Below are 18,749 nucleotides of genomic sequence, written 5' to 3'. Positions count from 1 at the left end.
AGGTGGGAGGGTTTTTAAAGGTTCTTAGAGTTTTGGGAATATTTGCCTCCTCCTAGTGGCCATGAGTGGAATTCACAGGATTAATGGCTCATGGACTTCCACTACCATGAAAGAAATTAATTTATCAGGTACGCATAAATTATATATTTCTGTAAATTTTGCTTTTTTCATTTAAGTTTTCCTCTTATATTAATTTGCTTTTAAAGAGAACCATAATGTAAGCGACAAGCAACAGCAATAAGAAAGTGGGTATCACATGCTTTTCAAGGGAATTTTCATATACCCTCAAAAGATAGCTGTTCAAAGTGAAAGAAAAACACTGCAGTTAATAAGTGCAATATTCATAATGATTGTGTGATGTATTGGAATGTAACCATAAATAATGATTGTGTGATGTATTGGAATGTAACCATAAATAATGATTGTGTGATGTATTGAAATGTAACCATAAATAATGATTGTGTGATGTATTGGAATGTAACCATAAATAATGATTCATGACGTCAGCCATTAATAATTTCATGTCATTTTCCTAAAAAAGGAACAGGAAACCCAAAATATTTATTTCAGGATTCAGTTAGAACATTCAATTTTAAACATATTTTCAATGATCTATTATCTGCTCTAATTTGCTTCCTTCTCTTGGTATTAATTGTTGGAAAGAATAACTAGGTAGACTCAGAAGCAGCAATAAACTATTGGAAGCAAACTGCTGATTGGTGGCTGCACATATATTCCTCTTATTATTGGTTCACCTAATGTGTTCAGTTTGCTCCCAGTAGTGTATTGCTGTTCCTTCAACAAAGGACACCAAGAGAAATAAGAACTTTTTATAACAGAAGTAAATTGGAAGGTTGTTGAATCATGAAAGATGTAAAAATGGGTTTCATGTACCTTTAATTATATAATGAACATGTTTAAACATCCAAACACTTAAGTGACACTGAAAAACAGCTGCATGGACACTTTATAATTGCCACTCAAAACACACAACATTGGGTTAATTCCAAAAATCCTTGGAAAAGCTGCTGAAAAATAGTTTTCTGATGGTTTGGAACACGGTTGTGAAATTATACCCATGCAAGCTATAGGGGTTTTATGGTGCCACAAAAGCATACAAAACCCTTAGGATAAGTGTGTTATCTTGTGCTTTTCAAATAGATTGAAACATGTTCAAAACTGTGAAACCCACAAAAAGCTATGGAGTGCATATTGCATGGAAATACTGTTGGAGCAGAATGAATCCCAATATGAATGATAAGGCACTAACTAACTCTAAGCTAAAAAGGATTATTATGGATCAAACCGAAACGGTCATCTGTTATCATGTTTCATATTCTCCATAATTATCCTGTTAGAATAAAGATATGATTTAATATATGCAGGTGCAAGTGATGCCTGTATTTCTTACTTACAGTGGCTTTGAAGCAACTGCCAGCTCCGAGGTACAGAGACTCAGCAAGCTTCAGTAACACACATGCTTATTTGTTTGGGACTGTGACTCATGGATCTCTGGTAGAAAAGTGTCACATGAGCAAAGTACAATGGTGGTACCAGCAAATTAGTGTTCACTCCACTCACTGATGGTTTGCTTGGGTGAAGAAATTGGAAGATTGTCTCTGGATATGAATTACAAGTGAAACTCTTCTCATTTAAGCATATAAACCATGTGAAAAGGAACATTGTTGTGGGCATTGCTCAGATAAAGGAATAGACAGTTTTATTTAGGGCCCACTTACCTGTTCTGTAACATAACACAAAGAGTAATAACAACAAAATCGTTTTCTGATCATTATTTTATTACAAATTATCTGTATAGATGAAACAAAGCATTGGAAGACGTATAAAAAAATTGCAAACAATAAAATAATGAGAGGCTGACAAGAACCCAATGCATTTTGACAAATTATAACTTAAATCATCTACAGACTTTATACATTTGTTTTCATTACAAAATAATTAAGGCTCCAGCATCTTTTGAAAAACGGACACATTCAGTTTCAGTGCATTTCTGAAAATTATTAACATAAACAGTCATTACTTTTACAGGTCATTAACTAAAAACATACTTTGCAATGAAAAACAAAAAGTATACAGTATAAAATGCAAGGCCAGTACAGAGCAGGGCAAGTATAAATATTTATACACCACGGTTATGATGCTAGTTAGAAAACTGCAATATTAAAACCAGACCCAGCTGATTAAATAACGTATTTTAGGACCATATATGCTGTACAGACAATCTTGCGAGAAATTAAGAATTAATGAGAGATGAGCTAATCTAAGGATTGTCTAAATTGTGCTGCGTAGCTTTGGTTAAATAAAGTGCAATTAAATAATATGCACAACAATTGACATTTATTTTATATACACCTAATATATTCATCCTCCGTTCTATTCACATTAAACATTTTGCTTTAAGGCTTAGAAAAATATTTTAATAAATCACTTTATTCTATAATCCCCAAAGTTTACGGATGCCCAAGTCATTTTAGTAGTTTTCTCCAGAGATTATCCAATTACTTCCAAAACAGTTTTGTACCATTGCAGTATGATTAAAAAAAAAAGGAGAGAAAAAAAGATTATTGTAGTTAAAAAAACTGGGTAACGCACATATGTTTAAATGCACTGATGAGTATGTTATGGTGTATGATGTGAAATTATTTTTCACTGCCATTAAATAACATGAAATGTGAACATGTTTTTACTGTATTCAATAAATAGAGAGACAGAATAAAGGTTTTTAATTTTTTTGCGTCCAAATCTCACTCTACATAAAAGATTTTTCTCTCTGTGCTCTGAGCTCTTCTTTCAAACATTAAGAGATGTCCACTAACAATAAATAGATGGTTGTTCACAAATATGGTACCAAGAGATGGGAGGTGCAATTTTAATTCTTAGAAAGAAAAATAAAATAAAAAGTATCCTTGGATATTAAACTGTGCTGTCAAGATCTCATGGTAAGTATGCAGCATGAGATGAGAATTCAATCTCAGATCTCCAAATAACTAGCAGCAATTTTATTGCCATTGAAAAAGAGCAAAGCAGGTAATAATTTAGGTTTATCGCTGACCTCATAATAACTGCAGTGATAAACATTATAATATTACAGATAATTCACTGTTTTAAGCCACTTTTATCACTTTAAATCTGTTAATTTAAACAGCTGCTACTTATTTTGTATAAAATGTTCAAGTTTTATTATTATACAGGCAGTGCATTCCATCACCCTCATGGCAACTTCCGATGTAAAGCGGTCATTTGGGATCTGAGGGAAGGGAAGCATGTCAGGGTATCGTGTTTTTAAGCTATCTACTCCATACGCTTCTAATGTCTGAACATCATTAGTGAGACCATCCAGTTGATGTCCATATTCTTCTATTTTTTGTGCAAGTGCAGCTGGTTTCACATCTTTATCTGATTTTCCTCTTACAGCATAATCTGCTGCAATCAATGCCAACTTTGTCGACAGATAACATTTAAAACACACCCACTCATTTGCATTTTTGTGCATATCATTTCTTGCAGCTGAAAAATTAGCACGAGCTTGCCTTAACCACCTTCTAGCCTCCACTGGGTTCCCAACTGATTTAAAGGTAGGTGGTACAAAAAAACGTTTGGAATCATATGTTCCTGTGGAAGATGAAAATTTTTCTTTGTATTGTTGTCTTTCAGACTTATGACTTGTAGCTTCTTGATTCCAAGACGTATAAAATCTTTGAAATGAAAACTTGTCTGACTGAAATCTTGCTGATGTAGTTGTGAATGTTCTTCTTGCCGACCTATCTACATTTTGGTCAAACGCCAGCTTTTCTAGTCTGTTGATCTCATTTTGCAAGTGTTTAAAGACCTCATTTGCTATATCTAGGTTTTCAGCATTTTTATCTGGGTGCCATTTTAGATAAAGTCGCCTAATGATCTTTTTTCTTTCAGATTCTGGAAGTTTCCAGGCCTGTTCCATTACGGTAGTCACCTCTCGCAAGATTTCAGGTAAAGAATTTAGTTTAATCTTTTTTGGTGACTGATGTTTGGAAGATGTAGAAGTTTTATGGTTTTCTTTACCAGGAAAAGATGGTGCTGTTCGAGGACCAGGTGGTGGAAACTCTGTTGGGCTTGTTGGTGTTGAGGGGGTGCTGTCTTTATTTTGAGTGGTTTCTTCAGGCCTTGAAAACTTGTACAAATCCAAAGAACTTACAATCTTGTATTCACTATACCCAATATCAATCTGGTAAAACTTCCCCAAGAAACCTGAATTATCATCTTCTTTTTCTACTTCTTGAACAATGATCGCATATGTGTAGGTAGGTTGATATGTGCCATAAGAATCTCCACCTTCAGCATCAACCAAATACCCTACATATTCACCTGGATAGAAGACATTTGTTGGATCCATAAGAAGTGTATAGTGGATTTCTGTAGGTATAGGAGTTCCAGGCATTGGAAGTTCAAGCTTTGATTGCTCAGTAGATGAATCATACTTCACTCCTAAACTATCAAGCTTTTCATCGATCCTGTATATGTCATTGCATCCCAACATGGCAATCAAATATGATGTATCAGAAATCAGATTGTCTGTAGCAGATTTCAAGGTCATTGCTAATGCTAACAAGAAATTGATGTCCTTGCTGTCTGAATGTTGTATATATAGTAAAATGACAGCTTGGCCATATCTTTTCAAAAATGCAAGTGTTTCACTTTTGCTATGTGGAATTGGATTAAAACCTTTCACTCTTAATGTAGTTTGTAGCTTTTCAAAACAAGACACTTTTAAACCTTCTTGCAAAGATTTACAAAGTCTTATGGCTTTTTCTTCATTTGCTAAAAATGCATTGTCATTTTCATGCTTCATGATTCTTATAAGTCCTGTGATAAACTGCTCAGAAGAGAGCAATAGTTGTAGTCTTCCCTGAAGAGAACAAAGTGTTCCAAACTGGCATTGTTTTGGTGTTTCTTCATCCAACTGCTCTTCAAGAATACTGCTAAGAAGCCGGGGTCGTAACTTTTGAGGAAGAAGCATAATGATTCTTGTGTGAAAGCCATGATCCTTCCCCATGTAGCACTGACTTAGATCTACAAGCATTTGAACTCCAATATTACCCTGTATTCTACTTTTGTAATGTGGTGCATCATCAAATACTAGAATACTTGATTTTACCAGTCTTCCATCCTGACTTGGCAAGTAAAGAGCAAGGTCACGAATATTTTCAAAGTCATTACGTACTTTAACAGAATCATTCTGCAGGCTTTTAAGCAAACCAGAAACAACCCTCTTCACTGTTCGCATTTCATTAGGGTCAAGCTGTTTTCCTTCTGAATTCTTGAATATTCTACTAAGAACTTCAACATACTGTTTTGTTGAAACAACATCTTCTGTACCTAAATGTTTAAACAGCTGATGAAAAGTTCCAAGTTCTAATGGTAACTTATATAGGTAAGGTTTAAAATCAGCCTCAAATTCCAAATTAATGACAACCTCTTCTGGTTTTAGAAGTTTCCAGCCATCTTCAACCATTACAAATGCAACTCCTCTTAACTGAAACTTGAACTCTCTTTTCTCTGTGTTCAAAAATTCATAAACACTCCTAAGAACTTTTGACCTGGTTTTTACCATTTCATCATCCACTGCTGTTATGTTGCATATATTACGACAATTGTTTATTACTTTGTCAAGTGAAGGATCCACATTGACATTAAGCATTGTCAAAACCTGCTCTAGCTGTTCCTGTGGTTCAAGGCTACTCCCTTCTTGCTCTTTAATAGTCAGCGGAGTTGCTTTTTCAGGAAGAATGGGACATGATGTCCAAAGTAATTGAATAACATCTGTTTGCTTAAACTTAGGATTTACCTGTGCTCCATTGAATCTTATTAGTGGAAGAGTTCCATTTATCTCTTGATATTGAGGGTGAAAGCGTACAAGCTCTGCTGGTGCACGCTCTGGACATAAAAATGGAATTAAAGACAATTCCTTTAAGAAACTCCCTGACAACAAATCTGTTCTCTCTTGAAATATCTGATAAAGAAGCACATCTACAGTATTTTGCAAGACTTCCTTTGTCCAGTTTTCTGTGTTTGCTCTCATGCTGATTTCTTTTGCAAACTGTAATAACTGTTGCTGTAAAATAACATGCTTTAGCCCTATATTTCTAAGAAATATAATCCATGAAGTGAGGAATGTAGTCTGGTTCTTTGGCTTTATTACTTGTTCCAGTTTTTTAAAGAAATCCTGAGGTATAAATAGTTTTTCAGAAAGCATAACTTCAAATACTTTTACAGTCCTATCATAGAAATGCTTTGCAGGTCTAAGGCGACCACTAGTGTCATGAATTATTGATAGTTCTTCCAGTTTTGCAAAGAGCTGTTCTTTTATTCCTGAAGTTTCTTCAATATTGCTTAATCGATTTTTCAGATACATCAAATGCTCTAGTTTGGCACTATAGGATAGATTCTCAAATTTTGGCAAAAGGTGCTTTGAATAAATCTCTAAATCATCAACAGGGACACATCCAAGAACACTGTACAATTCCTTGAGATTGATTTTTTCTTCAAGGAAAGCGGACGTTGAAGAGTGAGACCATTTTTCTACTTCAGCTGAGGGGATCGACTTGGTAAGTACATAGCATGTTCCAGATTTTGAAATAGTCACATAACGTCCACTAACAGATTTGTAACATGGAAGTGATTTCAAGATACCAATATCTTCTTCTGACATGAGATGATTTAAATTGCAGTTAAAATACATTAAAAGTGCATCAAAGTCAGCATCCACCAATTTTTCAGTTCTAAAGGATGACGTTTGAATCATATGTTGTATGGCTTTGAGTATGCTCGATGGTTTATCAATGTTTGCTGTGTGTCCTGACAACAAAGGCAGTAGGATACTGTCTTTTGTACAAATTTTGTTCAATGCCAGCTGAATACAGCCTGTTTTCATCAAGGTATGAAAGACTTTATCACTCTGTGCATTTGGAAATATTGCAATATGCATGAGACTCAGTGGCAGCAGTACATCACATTCAGGAACAATTAGATTATTGGATGATACAGTAAATTTTGTGCCTGGTAGCAAAGCCCAATCTTTTAGCGTGTCAACAACTGTATCAAATGTCGTAGTCATATCCATTTGTTCTTCTTTGAGATTAACTGACTCAGTAATAAAATTCCATGCATTTTTAAGCCAAGTCTCACTTGCAAAATTTTCTTTCCATGGTACAGCGAGTTTGCTTTTATACTCCCTAGGCAACACAGAGGAAAGTAATTCAGCAAAACTGTTAATGTCAAAAACTTTGGCTACTTTGGAAGAAAGCAAAATGTTGTTATATCTCAGGTAAAGTGTATTCATAAACAGATCTTTACGTGACGGAATCAGTTCATGGTATGTTGTTAGGAATTTAGCGTGCTTTGAATCAAAAACCTGCAATACACTATCCAAAGTGATTAAAAGCGGCAATCCCTCAATCTCAAGCTCATGTTCTTCTGAATCTTTTAAGCAGTAATCTACAAGGAGTTTCAAACTATGAAACAATTTAAGATTTGTTTGCTGGAGACGACACGGCAACTTCCCAATATGGCAATTAGAATCAGGAGAAGAAAAAGTCATCAAAAAGATGCGAACATCAGCTGGAGTTGCATAAGTTACTGGAATCCCTGCATCAACTAAGCAGTGGTAGAGGCTGGCTGTTTCTTCGCAGTAGTAAACTAAATTGAAACCAATTTCTAAAAGTAGATGCTTAAGTCTATAAACATTTTCTGCTACGGTTTTGCGTGTGCTAATATTGTATTCAATGTTTTTCATGTGGTGTAATTCATCTTGCAATAAATTGTCAAAGAATGGCCGTCCAGAATTTACAGCCGACATGTTAACCCATGTTATAATAACAGCTGTCTGCAAATCTGATCCATCTACATTTGGAGCACGTACTACTGGCAAAAGGCGTTTGGAATCTTCATATATGCAAACATAAACGGCTTTGACAAGACAATACCAGTCTGGCTGCAAATCAAGTCGGTTTACTGGGAAAAAGGACAAGAATTTTTTCAAAATGTCTTTTACAGCGTGAATAGGTGTATTGTGCAAAATTGAAATTGTGGGATCAGAACCAGGAAAATTTCGTTTTTTCAGTTGAGCCAAAAGTTCAACATAAGCTGGGGCTACTAATGCAGTCATCAAGCTATGGTTCCAGTCACTTCTTACACCAACTCCATCATCATCCCTCCATAAATTCCGTCTTGCAGAATCTAAGGCAAAATGTCCATTGACATGAAAAGGAAGTCCTGTTTCTATTGAAAGAGGCAGAAAACAGAATGCTCTATACGGTTTTTTGTAGTTATGGGTAAGACAGGCTGCGACTCCTCCACGTGGAAAAAGAGTAATATCTTCATTTTTGTGAGCAGATGCAACACCTTTCAACACTCTGTCCATGTTAGAAAAACCTGAACGATTACAGATTAACCATGATGTAAGATTTCCTTCAGAGTCTTCAATGTCCATAGTATAAGTAATCTGCTGCACAGGTATGTCTTTTAGTTGTTTCTTCCTGGTTACACTGTCAATTACTGATGCATGGAACTGTTTTCTTTTTAGCCTGTCCCCATCAGTAATTTTACCCTTCACAGAATATAGCACTTTCAGAATTCCAGTAGACTTTTCTATTTCACAAATGGAAATTTTTTCCATATGGTTCAAAAACATAAGAAGTTCAGCTCCATCGGTACGTAGTTTGTCAAGGAGATTTTGAACCATTCTATCTGAGCTGGGAACAGAAGAAATTTCTGAATGTTTTGCCATTTCTGCATCCCGAAGTGGAAATCTAAACATTGTAGCATTTGAGAGGCTGAAGTGTTTACCTAAGTAGAGATTTAATACATCAGAAAACTGTGTTTTGAAGTCAGCATCTAAATCTTTGAACATTCGACCAGGGCTGACTGATGTTGCTCCTGGTGCATACCTTGCATGAGGATCAAAGATACAAATAATGTCATTGGATGAGATAAATGAGGGACAATCTGTAATATGGTAAACAGAATTAAATCCAATACCGTATTGTCCTGTTTTGCAAGGATTTCCTTCCTTTGTCCCTCGTCCAAGATTTTGTATTCCTCTTACATCATCCTCTGTAAATGGCTGATTGTTGTACACACAAAGTGCTGGTCCTTGCAGAGGTGTCCACTTTTCATCAAATATTCTATCCGTAGGGTGATATCGAGGATCAAATACAAAGCATATTTCTGTAGCTTTTGCATCATCAGCATTTTGAAGAAGTTCTTTCAACATCTCTTTCTCTGAGGGGTAGGCATTTAGAATGCTTTTTATCCTGCTGGTAAGTTTTTCTTTCTGTCCAAATTCAGTTCCTAGTGCAGTAAAACAAACATTTGAGGCATACCTTTCCAATGCTTTGTGTCTTTTGGGTATTGATCCAAGTTTTACAGCTACTTCCCTTGGGATATCAGAATGACAGTACTTTACTGCAGTATCTTTCACACGAATCCATGGGCAGTCATTATAGCATAATGATTTAGCTGGCAGGAGGATAAAATTAGCATCTGGGAGAAGTATTTGTCCATAATTTTTCTCACAAAATTCTTGTTTTTTCTCTCGAATAAGACCCCATATACCTTCACTAATGATTCTCCTACAAAGCTGGAAATTGTTTTCTGAAAGTTTTTTGCCTTTGCTTTCTTCCTTTATAGCTTCAAGGACTGTTGCAAAATTTTCAACAGAAAATGACTGTTTTACACCTACACTTTCAAACAGTTCCCGAAAATTGTTTCGATATTTGTTAGGCATTTGATAGAGATAAGGAGCTGCTTCAAAATTAAGCTGAAAAGAGACCTTTTCTGGAACAACATATGTATTCTCAATAAGAATAAAATTAGATTGTTTTAACTGTGCAACAATCATAGTTTTTGTATTTTCACTGTGTAATACTGCTTCATTGAGATATTTATAACATGCATTTGTTATACTCTCCTGATAAAGAGTAATTCCATCACTATATTTAGCAACTTCTTGGAGTTGTTCAATTACTAATTCAGGTGATGGTTTCTTGAGTAAACCTAAGAATTCTTTGACTGCCAAAGATATGGACCCACAACCTTTGAAAGAAGAGGAATTTTCATTTAGAATTGGTTTCAGAAGACAGACGGTATCTTGATGTTCAGCTGTGTAAAGGTCAGTTGCTGCAAACATCTCATTAGCCTGGAAGTCACTCCCTTTCCAATTTAAGGAAAACCCAACTGGCTTTGTTAAAAATGGTAGGAATTTAGATTGTTTACATTTTTCACAAAATTCTTTAGCCCTTGGATCTCTAAATCTAAGTTTTTCGTCAATCAAGCTTAGAATAATATTGCTTCTTGTGCAAGCTGCCATATGATCACTTTTATTTATTTCCCCAATTGATTCAATTCGCTCAATCAAATCTTCCCACAGAATATCATCTTTTATCATACCCAACTGCACCAGCTTTACTAGTACAACTGGGTTTAAGTAATTCTGCTGGGTTCCAAAAGGGAATCTCCCATCACTGTCATAATACAGTTTTGCAACTCTACCTTCTGGGTGGATTAACCTTGAAGGTGTAACTAATGGATGTTCAGCAGAAGAGCAAGGAATACATGGTGTAACTTGCAGAAATTCACCATATTCCCCTATTTTTTCATTCAAAACAAAAAGCATTAAAGGATCCCGTAACTCAGGGTTGATTTCTTCAATGTGTGGAAAAAACACCTCTGAAAAAAACTGCCTTTCAGAATATGTGTTTTGAAGTAATATTTCTGTACATCCTGCCTCTTCAAAACCAGCTTTTACCCAGGAAGGTAGTTCTACAGCACAAAGGTTTTTTAAACCAGTTTTCTTCAAGTACTTTAAGAAAATCTGAAAGGCTGCAGGCCCAATATCTGGTCTTTTAAGTAAAGAATCATCAAGAAACCTTACATGTTTCATAGAAACCCATGAAGATCCATCTGAGAATACTTTCATTCGTTCTTTCCCTCTTCCTTTGGCAATATCTTCATATATACCTTGGCAAATGATAGAAAAATCATCATGTACAGAGTCTGGGTCAGGCCAGACTGAATAATAATTGTAGTCTTGTAACTCTCCACTTACTGACATATCTCTTAGCACGCAAAGGGCTTCTAGGTAACAGCGAACAATTACATGCCTCATGAACACAGTGTTCCATCTTCCCTTAGTGTCTGTTTTCCAAATTTCTTTCCGATTTGATGTCACAGCAAAACATCCATTGATGTGAAGAGGCAATCCAGTTTTTATGCGTAGAGGTAAGTAACAGAACACTTCCCCAATGTTACTGCCAAAGGGCTTCACATTCCATTTTCCATCCTGATTTTCAGAAAGCATTACGGCAACACCACCACAAGGCACAAGTCCAAGCCTTTTTCCACTTTCATGTAATGCAAATTTCAAAGCTTCCCCAATATCCATACATGAACATATAAGCCATGTTGTAGAATCAACAGTTTTTTGTGGCAACTCATCTGCAGCTCTTTTTGTCTGTCCAGACTTGGCCATCTCAAAGAAAGAAGCAGGATCATCTTCTGGACCTCGAAATAATGGAGAATGTAAATCAACTATACGCCTAAACACATGATGGAACTCTTCAACAAAAATTTGTAGGATGCATGATGATTTTGGCATATCTGTAGGAAGTTTTTTTGTAGTGTTACATGTGTTGATTACCCTTGCTGCTTCCCTCAGAATTTTTACAGGAACTGTTAACACTTTAGAGGAACACAAAGATTTTTTAATTGTCACTGTATCTTGTGCTAAACATGGATCTGATTCTTCAGGCTTTAGGTATTTTAGGACCATGGAGTTTACATTTTGGGTAAAGAGTATCAGTCTATAGCCACATAAACTAAACTCATCCACAAGTGTATAAATGTCTGCTGTGTTGTAGCAAGAGGTACTGATCTCACTCACTTTTGCCTCTTGTTGCGTTCGAAATGACAGTCTAAAAAGTGTTCCTTTATAACAATAAGGTGATTCAACAGCAAGTGGCAGGTGGCAATCAAAAACACCCATAAACGGCTTAAATTGATTAGGAAACTTGCGCAGTCGTTTTTGCTGTTTGCACCAGTTAATTTTGATGCCAGGGTTAGACTTATCTCTAATGTGTTTGCTAATATGATTAATATTAGGGTCAAACATTATCATGAATTCTCTACTCATTATAATAGGAATGTCTGTGATATGATACACAGAATTGAAGCCTAGACCAAACTTTCCAACTTTGTCTGCCTCACTTCTTTTCAATGACTCCCCAAGTCTAGTAATATTTAAAAAATCCCTATCTGTAAATTCAGAGTTGTTATATGACCATAAGGCAGGTCCGTGGCATGTTGCCATCCCTGGGTCTAGAAGATTTTCTCTTATGTCCATATTCCTTCTCATATCAATCAAAAAATTGCACTCTGAGGCAGAGGCGTCATCAGCATTTTGAAGCAGTTCCTTAAATATATCAGATATTGAAGGATATTCTTCTAAAATGTTCTTGATTCTCACTGTCAGAGGTTCTCTTTGACCTGACTGTTCAAATCCCATGTTTTCTGGATTAATTAGTCTAGTACTTAGACATGACACATTTAGCCATTCAGCAGTTTTCATTGGTATGTCTTCATGTACCAATATTATTGGTTCCACTGAGTCTTCAAGCAAATCATTGAGGTCATCCACCTTAATATCACAATAACAACATTCATGAATAGGTTTCATCACAAGTTTAGAAGGATCTTTGCTATAATGTACAGGTAAAGGTGTGTTTAAACTCACAGAAATTTGATGACTATACAGCCATCGAACAATGTTGAGCATTATGTTAATATTTTGTTCGCTCTCCTCTTTCCCAATGTTTTGAAGACTTCGCTCTTGTATTTTTTGAATAACAAAAAAAACATGTTCAGGAGTCAGCTGCTCTATTGAACCACAAAACATAAATAGTTTATGAAATTTAACCATTGTATTAGGGACATTATACAAGTATGGCTGCAGATCAAGGCTATGTGATGAAGAGATAATTGCTTGTTTTGGAAAACAAAAGGTCTGACCTGTCCAAACCCAAGGGAATGAGAGAGCTTTAAAAAGTTCCTTGCCCTTTTCAAGATGTTCCTGCATAAAACTGTAAATTTCCAGTAAAATATGCTGAAACTGGTAATAATCTTCATCAGTGATTGTTTTTGAATTATTCCAATCAGCAACAACTTTTAGATGTTTCAACACATATTCAATGTCAGGTACTTTTGAAATACCAAGGAGCTTCTGGACATTATCATGAATGTTCTCCATCAATGGAACTGAGGATCCTACCAAAATAGCATAAGCTTGGTTGCACATTTCTCCTGGTGCATAAAGTTTGAAGTTATCTCCCATCCAGATCAAAGAATTTGGATAATTGGGTGGCCTTTCTCTAATTGCAGGAACCCATTTGATCTTTTTCAAAATTGCTTTTCCTTCTGGCGATTGTATCAATTTATAATATTTCTTCAAGACTGTTACTAGAGTTGTTGCTTTTTTTAAGATAATGTCCTCATTTTTATTTGATGCACTATTCATGGCGTCAACTTTCTTTGCCACTTGTACAAGGTCTTTTTCTAACAAATTCACTTCATTTTTTAAACCTATTTGTCTAAGAGAGTGCAAAATATCTGATGATGTAAATACAGCTGGAGGAAAATAGAGCTGTTCTTCTGCACAAAACAGATCCTGTAGTAGGCTAACCTCTGGATCAAAAAGTTCATTTGCTGCCACAACTCTGTCTTTGAAAAGCTGGATAAATTTAAGATTTGTTAGCCAGGAAATAACAGCAGGATTTTCGTTTTTAAGAAAAGTCAGATTTTCAAGAACCCAAAGCATATTTTTTGTTCTTTCTTCAGTGTTATAAAAACCTTTCTCAATGTCTTGCAAAATAATCTTTAAGCAGTCTGTACTTAGTAGTTGTTCAACTTTCATCATCTTCATCAGTCGGATAGTTTCTTCATCACTGCTATCAATTATAGAGAAGGAAAGTCTTGTGTCAGGTGGGAGTTTAGCATTGTGATGCAAAGCTTTGCATCCTCTTAAAAATACAAAAGGGTTTTTTAGCTCTGATGATAGTTCAATTCTTCTAAATATCACTAACTCCTGTATAATTTTCTTTTCTTTTTCATTAATATCTGTTAAACTAGCAAGGAATCTTCTCAAAATATCTTTGTGACCTGGAACTAGTGAAGCAATTTGACTTGACAGTTTTTGTAGTGACATCCTATCCATTATTTGTAAAAGAGCAGAAGGTGTAGGAGGGTAGACATATTTTTTAAGAAGTGGATGCTGTATAGAAGGATCCAAATGTTTAAGTACAATTCCACCAAGATTTTTTATTATATCTGGTAAATATTCTGGAAGCTGGGAATCAGATTCATCATCAAATATAACAGGGGAAGGTGTCCTTAAGCGAATGAGTTCCAAGCATTTCTGATCTTCCTCCAGAGAGGTTGTAGGAATGAGTGGCATATCATCTAAGCATGACAAATCATCAGAAAAATTGATGTACAAAATTTTCCAAACCATTTTAAGCCATGTGGTATTGGGATGGTTTTTTTGTGTATTGCCTGGAGTCCACCTCACTACCAAATCTCTGGTTGGCCATGTTGTGTTCATAATGTCTTTAATAAGACGTACAAAACGCTCAGGATTCAAAGGCTGAAGCTGAGTGCATGGTCTTCCTGCAACAAAAGAAAATATATTAAAAAGTGAACATGATTTTTGTTTTAATATAAATACACACACACACACACATACTATTTCCTAGATATGTTGTACTTTTCAATAAATAAATTCCTACATCTTCAAGAGGATACTAAGGGTATCCATGAGTGAGCCAGTGAGTGCCCTAGACACTCTCACCTGGTTTGTCCCCAACCCATTAAGGATCAACACTGGACATCCTCACCTAAACAACAGCATGTTTAACACAATAACTATTTTAGTTCATTAAAACTAAATATTTGCATTATAATGTACAGTAACAAGGAAAACAAGTAGCTTCAATTAAATGTTTTGTATGGTTCAAAAAGAATACTCGGATTGAGGGTTATGAGATCCTTTTTAAAAAAATTCCATATAATTGCAAATTCAAAGTGGAAATTTATATTCACCCATAAGCAATCTAGCTGATACAATCAAAAAACAAATCAATTTTGTTTCCACCTGCTGCACTTAGTCATTCACATCCTTCCTGCAGTTTTATTTTTTATTTTTACAAGTATTTACATTTTTATTTAGTCATAAATATATCATAATAAAATTTTAATTTTAAAGACCTACTATACAAAACCAAAATATCAGTGGTTGACGGCACTAGTCTTCAGCTAGCTTCTCAAAGATCGTGGCCATGTAGATATTGGGCAGACATTTTTGTATACAGATAGTTATGCTCATGTTCTGTCCTCTAAGCGGGCATGAAATGTACTTGGTTAGGGAATCCCTACTCATTTCATTATTGCTAAAACTTTGATTTGCTATGGTAGAAACAATTCATTTTCCACCCCATATTAGTATAATAATTCAGACAGAGCATGCAATTTAAAAGAAAGAAAAAGAAAACATGTTCCAGTTTATTTCCATGATCAAATTTACTATGTTCTTATAGTATCCTTTGTTAAAGAACATAGCCAAGTAGGCTTAGGGGCATGCACTTGTGTTGACAATATATGGAAGCAGTGTTTTCAACAATATCTTTTACAATTGTTTGTTTGCACTAGCTCTTTGTCCAAACAAACAATAGAAAAAGGAGTGTGCACAGCTACTTCTGAGCATTTGCCAGAGTTTTCTTATATAAGTTTGTGACTAATAGATGTCATGCTACGGTTGGTGGGAAAACGAAAGGAAAACTTTATTTGTCATAAAAAAAATCTACTGCTTGTTTAAATTTAAATTACTGCATTGTCTATGTATTATGCCTTTTATAGTCCTTTATGCTGTTAGTTCTCTAGGCTCAACTAGTTTTCAAAATGTTTAGAAATGATTTTAATAATATCAAATTTCTATATCATAACTTTATTTACTGGAAGTAGCAAACAAAATACATAAAACATATACATGCAATATCTACTAGCCACGTTACACATTCATGCACACATCACTTTACTTCTGAAATAGGGCATATTAGGGCTTCTGTTTCCACAAATACTATAAATATAAAATTTGATTTCTGAAAATGAAAAGCAACTACTACTTGTAATCCATGACTGTGGTTATAGATGGTGCAGGTCCTAAATATTCACTCTGGATATCTATCTATAACCACAATCAGATATTATCCGCAGTCCCTTGGGAGAGACTGTAAGAAGGCAGTGGTCCACCACTAAGGAGAGTATTAGTTCTTTGTCAATTTGTAACATATTTTTGTTTTTAAAATCTTAAAAAACAATATCTGTACTTTTCTTCTGTCATACTTGTAATTCATGCATTAATCAATTAGAAAGATAAACAGATACAATTCAATAGAATTTATTTTAAAGAATATGCAATATGTACAGTATAAATTAATTTAATGTTAAACCAAACTCTGTAAAATGGTTAGTTATTCTGGATTTTGGAAACATATCTGTTAACTTGATTAACCAGGTATGCAATAGAAAAATGCAAATGCAACAGAATTGTTACGTTGATAAGAAATTTCAAATGCGAAACATACCACAAACATACCTGTACATCCCCATAGGAGCTGCTGTGCTATAATGTAATAAATTATACTGTTTAGAAAACCAGCAAACCTGATTTAACTTAATCCATAAGTAAGAGCATAAAAGCTGCATTTTAGCCCCTTCAGTTCATTCGCTACTATAAATTCCCCAGGACAGATTCTGATTGGCTATACCAAATATCAACACACACAAGGTGTGACAAACTGCAAATTTATAACATTTCCAGCCAAGAAACATTCACGTACCATAGGTAGTTGTATTATTTCAATATTGATTAACCCTTTAAGGACACAGCTTTCAGTTTGCTCAATGGTTTTATGACGGAAAAATTCCGTCATATGTCCTTAAGAGGTTAATCAATTGGTGACTTTAGGTCAATATCACTAATTAGAAAACAAATTATATAATTGAGATAGGAGTTTTAGGTATGATGTACTTAACAATATGAAAAGAAATTGAAGAAGGCTCTTTAAAAAAAAGCATTATAATGTTATTATTAGCTAATATGTTTCTAAACTAAATAGCTTTTGGGATAACCCCCCCCCCCATTTTTTGCATATGTAAACAAGTCTGTAAATGCTAATTAACAGAAGAAGGGGTTAGATAATAACCAAAGATCATGTTATAATGCATGAAAGCATAATTAGGTCTCCTCTGCTACACTTATGAAGCCTTTTGGTTTAGACCAATGTTTTTTGTTTTTTAACTGTTTTTAGTCCTCAGGGTACACCAAAAGACCAGATTTTCACGATAGCTGAACTAGAACACAGTTAAAATAATCAGCTGGTGGGTGAGAGCAGGTGAGTAACCATGGTTACTGATCAGATGATTATTTCACCTTTGCTCTAGTTCAGATATCATGACAATATCTCCTGTTGGGATGCCCTAAGGAGCGGAGTTGAAAAACACTGGCCTAGGATTGGGACTATGTTAAGAATTTTTACATCATTTAAACATTGTCAATTGCATATTACTGCTTGTATTAGGAATCATGTGCAGCTAGTATCCCTCTAAAAGGACACATTAAGATAAATTTATCACGCTCCAGGTGGACATGTTAAGCAGATAATATGTCTGCCCACAATCGCCACCTGCGATGCAGCATCACTTTGCAAAATTGAAGATTGCACAAGAGCAATCTTGCATAGCAACCAATCACACAAAAGCATGGCCTGGCAATCCCCCCAAAAAGCGAGTTTGGGGTTATTGATCTTTTTCTATTTCTCTAAATTTGTGGTTTCGAGCCTACACCACAAGATGTCAGAAGCTGTAAATGCAGTTTACTATATCTTACCCGGTAATCCGGAGATGGTTTTATATAAAACTTTGTTTTTAGTATGCTGAGGGTGGTACAAGACCATCACACTACCCAGCAGATACTGCTATAATGCAAAATGGAACTCTTATGGGCAACTACCTCAGTTCTGTTGGATGAGAGGGACATTTTTTTACAAAGAAACAAAAATGGTGGCATTTCATTGTAGGAATAACGAACAACTGTAAAATATTTTAAAAGCCCTCCTTTAGATAGATGTCATAGCAAAACACAAGAAAAAAACATGACACACGTGAGCTAAACATTTGCAGTGGAAGAAAAAGAAGTTGATATGGAAATGCTGTAACATGAGACATGAACACGCACAATTACCTCGAGCTTTTGAAGCTTCCTTCAAAGCAGACAGAATTTCTGGCTTCAGGTTCTCAGACAGTAGTCGTCCTTCCAGACCAGGGAACAGAGTTCTCAAGAAAAAAAAAAATTAAGAAGATTTCTATTTTCCTCAAAAATAGTGTTTTTTTTCATTCTGGTTTTCATATTGTTACTAATACAAGGATTTTACATAATAGTTAGCTGAAATCCTCTCTAATCAAGCTCTTTAGTTCATATTTCTTGATTTCTTGATTCTGACCCCATGTATGCCTGCATAGCCATTTTATTATACATCTGCAAACAACTAAATAAAATAATTAAAGGGACATAAAAGTAAACATGTTTCTTTCATTTTTGGATAGAGTATACAAATTTAAGTCTGATTTCAATTTACTTCTATTAT

At 35.0% G+C, this 18,749-nt stretch overlaps 1 protein-coding gene across 4 annotated transcripts in view; it reads right to left on the bottom strand.

The window, feature by feature from the left end:
- Nucleotides 1-1,778: 1,778 nt before the first annotated feature.
- SACS (sacsin molecular chaperone) overlaps nt 1,779-18,749 on the bottom strand; it is a 290,289-nt gene continuing 273,318 nt past the window's right edge. For 3 of the 4 annotated variants that reach the window (XM_053708508.1, XM_053708507.1, XM_053708509.1), the window contains 3 exons: nt 18,347-18,438; nt 16,700-16,726; nt 1,779-14,715 (listed from right to left, as the gene is read on the bottom strand). In XM_053708508.1, the coding sequence (XP_053564483.1) occupies nt 3,170-14,715; nt 16,700-16,726; nt 18,347-18,438 (11,665 nt within the window). In that variant the 3' untranslated portion in view covers nt 1,779-3,169. The remainder of the gene's footprint in view (nt 14,716-16,699; nt 16,727-18,346; nt 18,439-18,749) is intronic. The other variant, XM_053708510.1, reaches the window with a different exon arrangement.

Source organism: Bombina bombina, chromosome 3 (assembly GCF_027579735.1).
Source record: "Bombina bombina isolate aBomBom1 chromosome 3, aBomBom1.pri, whole genome shotgun sequence".
In the NCBI taxonomy this organism is placed as follows: Eukaryota; Metazoa; Chordata; class Amphibia; order Anura; family Bombinatoridae; genus Bombina; species Bombina bombina.
Note: the sequence above shows the minus strand (reverse complement) of the source record. Positions and strands in the feature narration are given on the sequence as shown.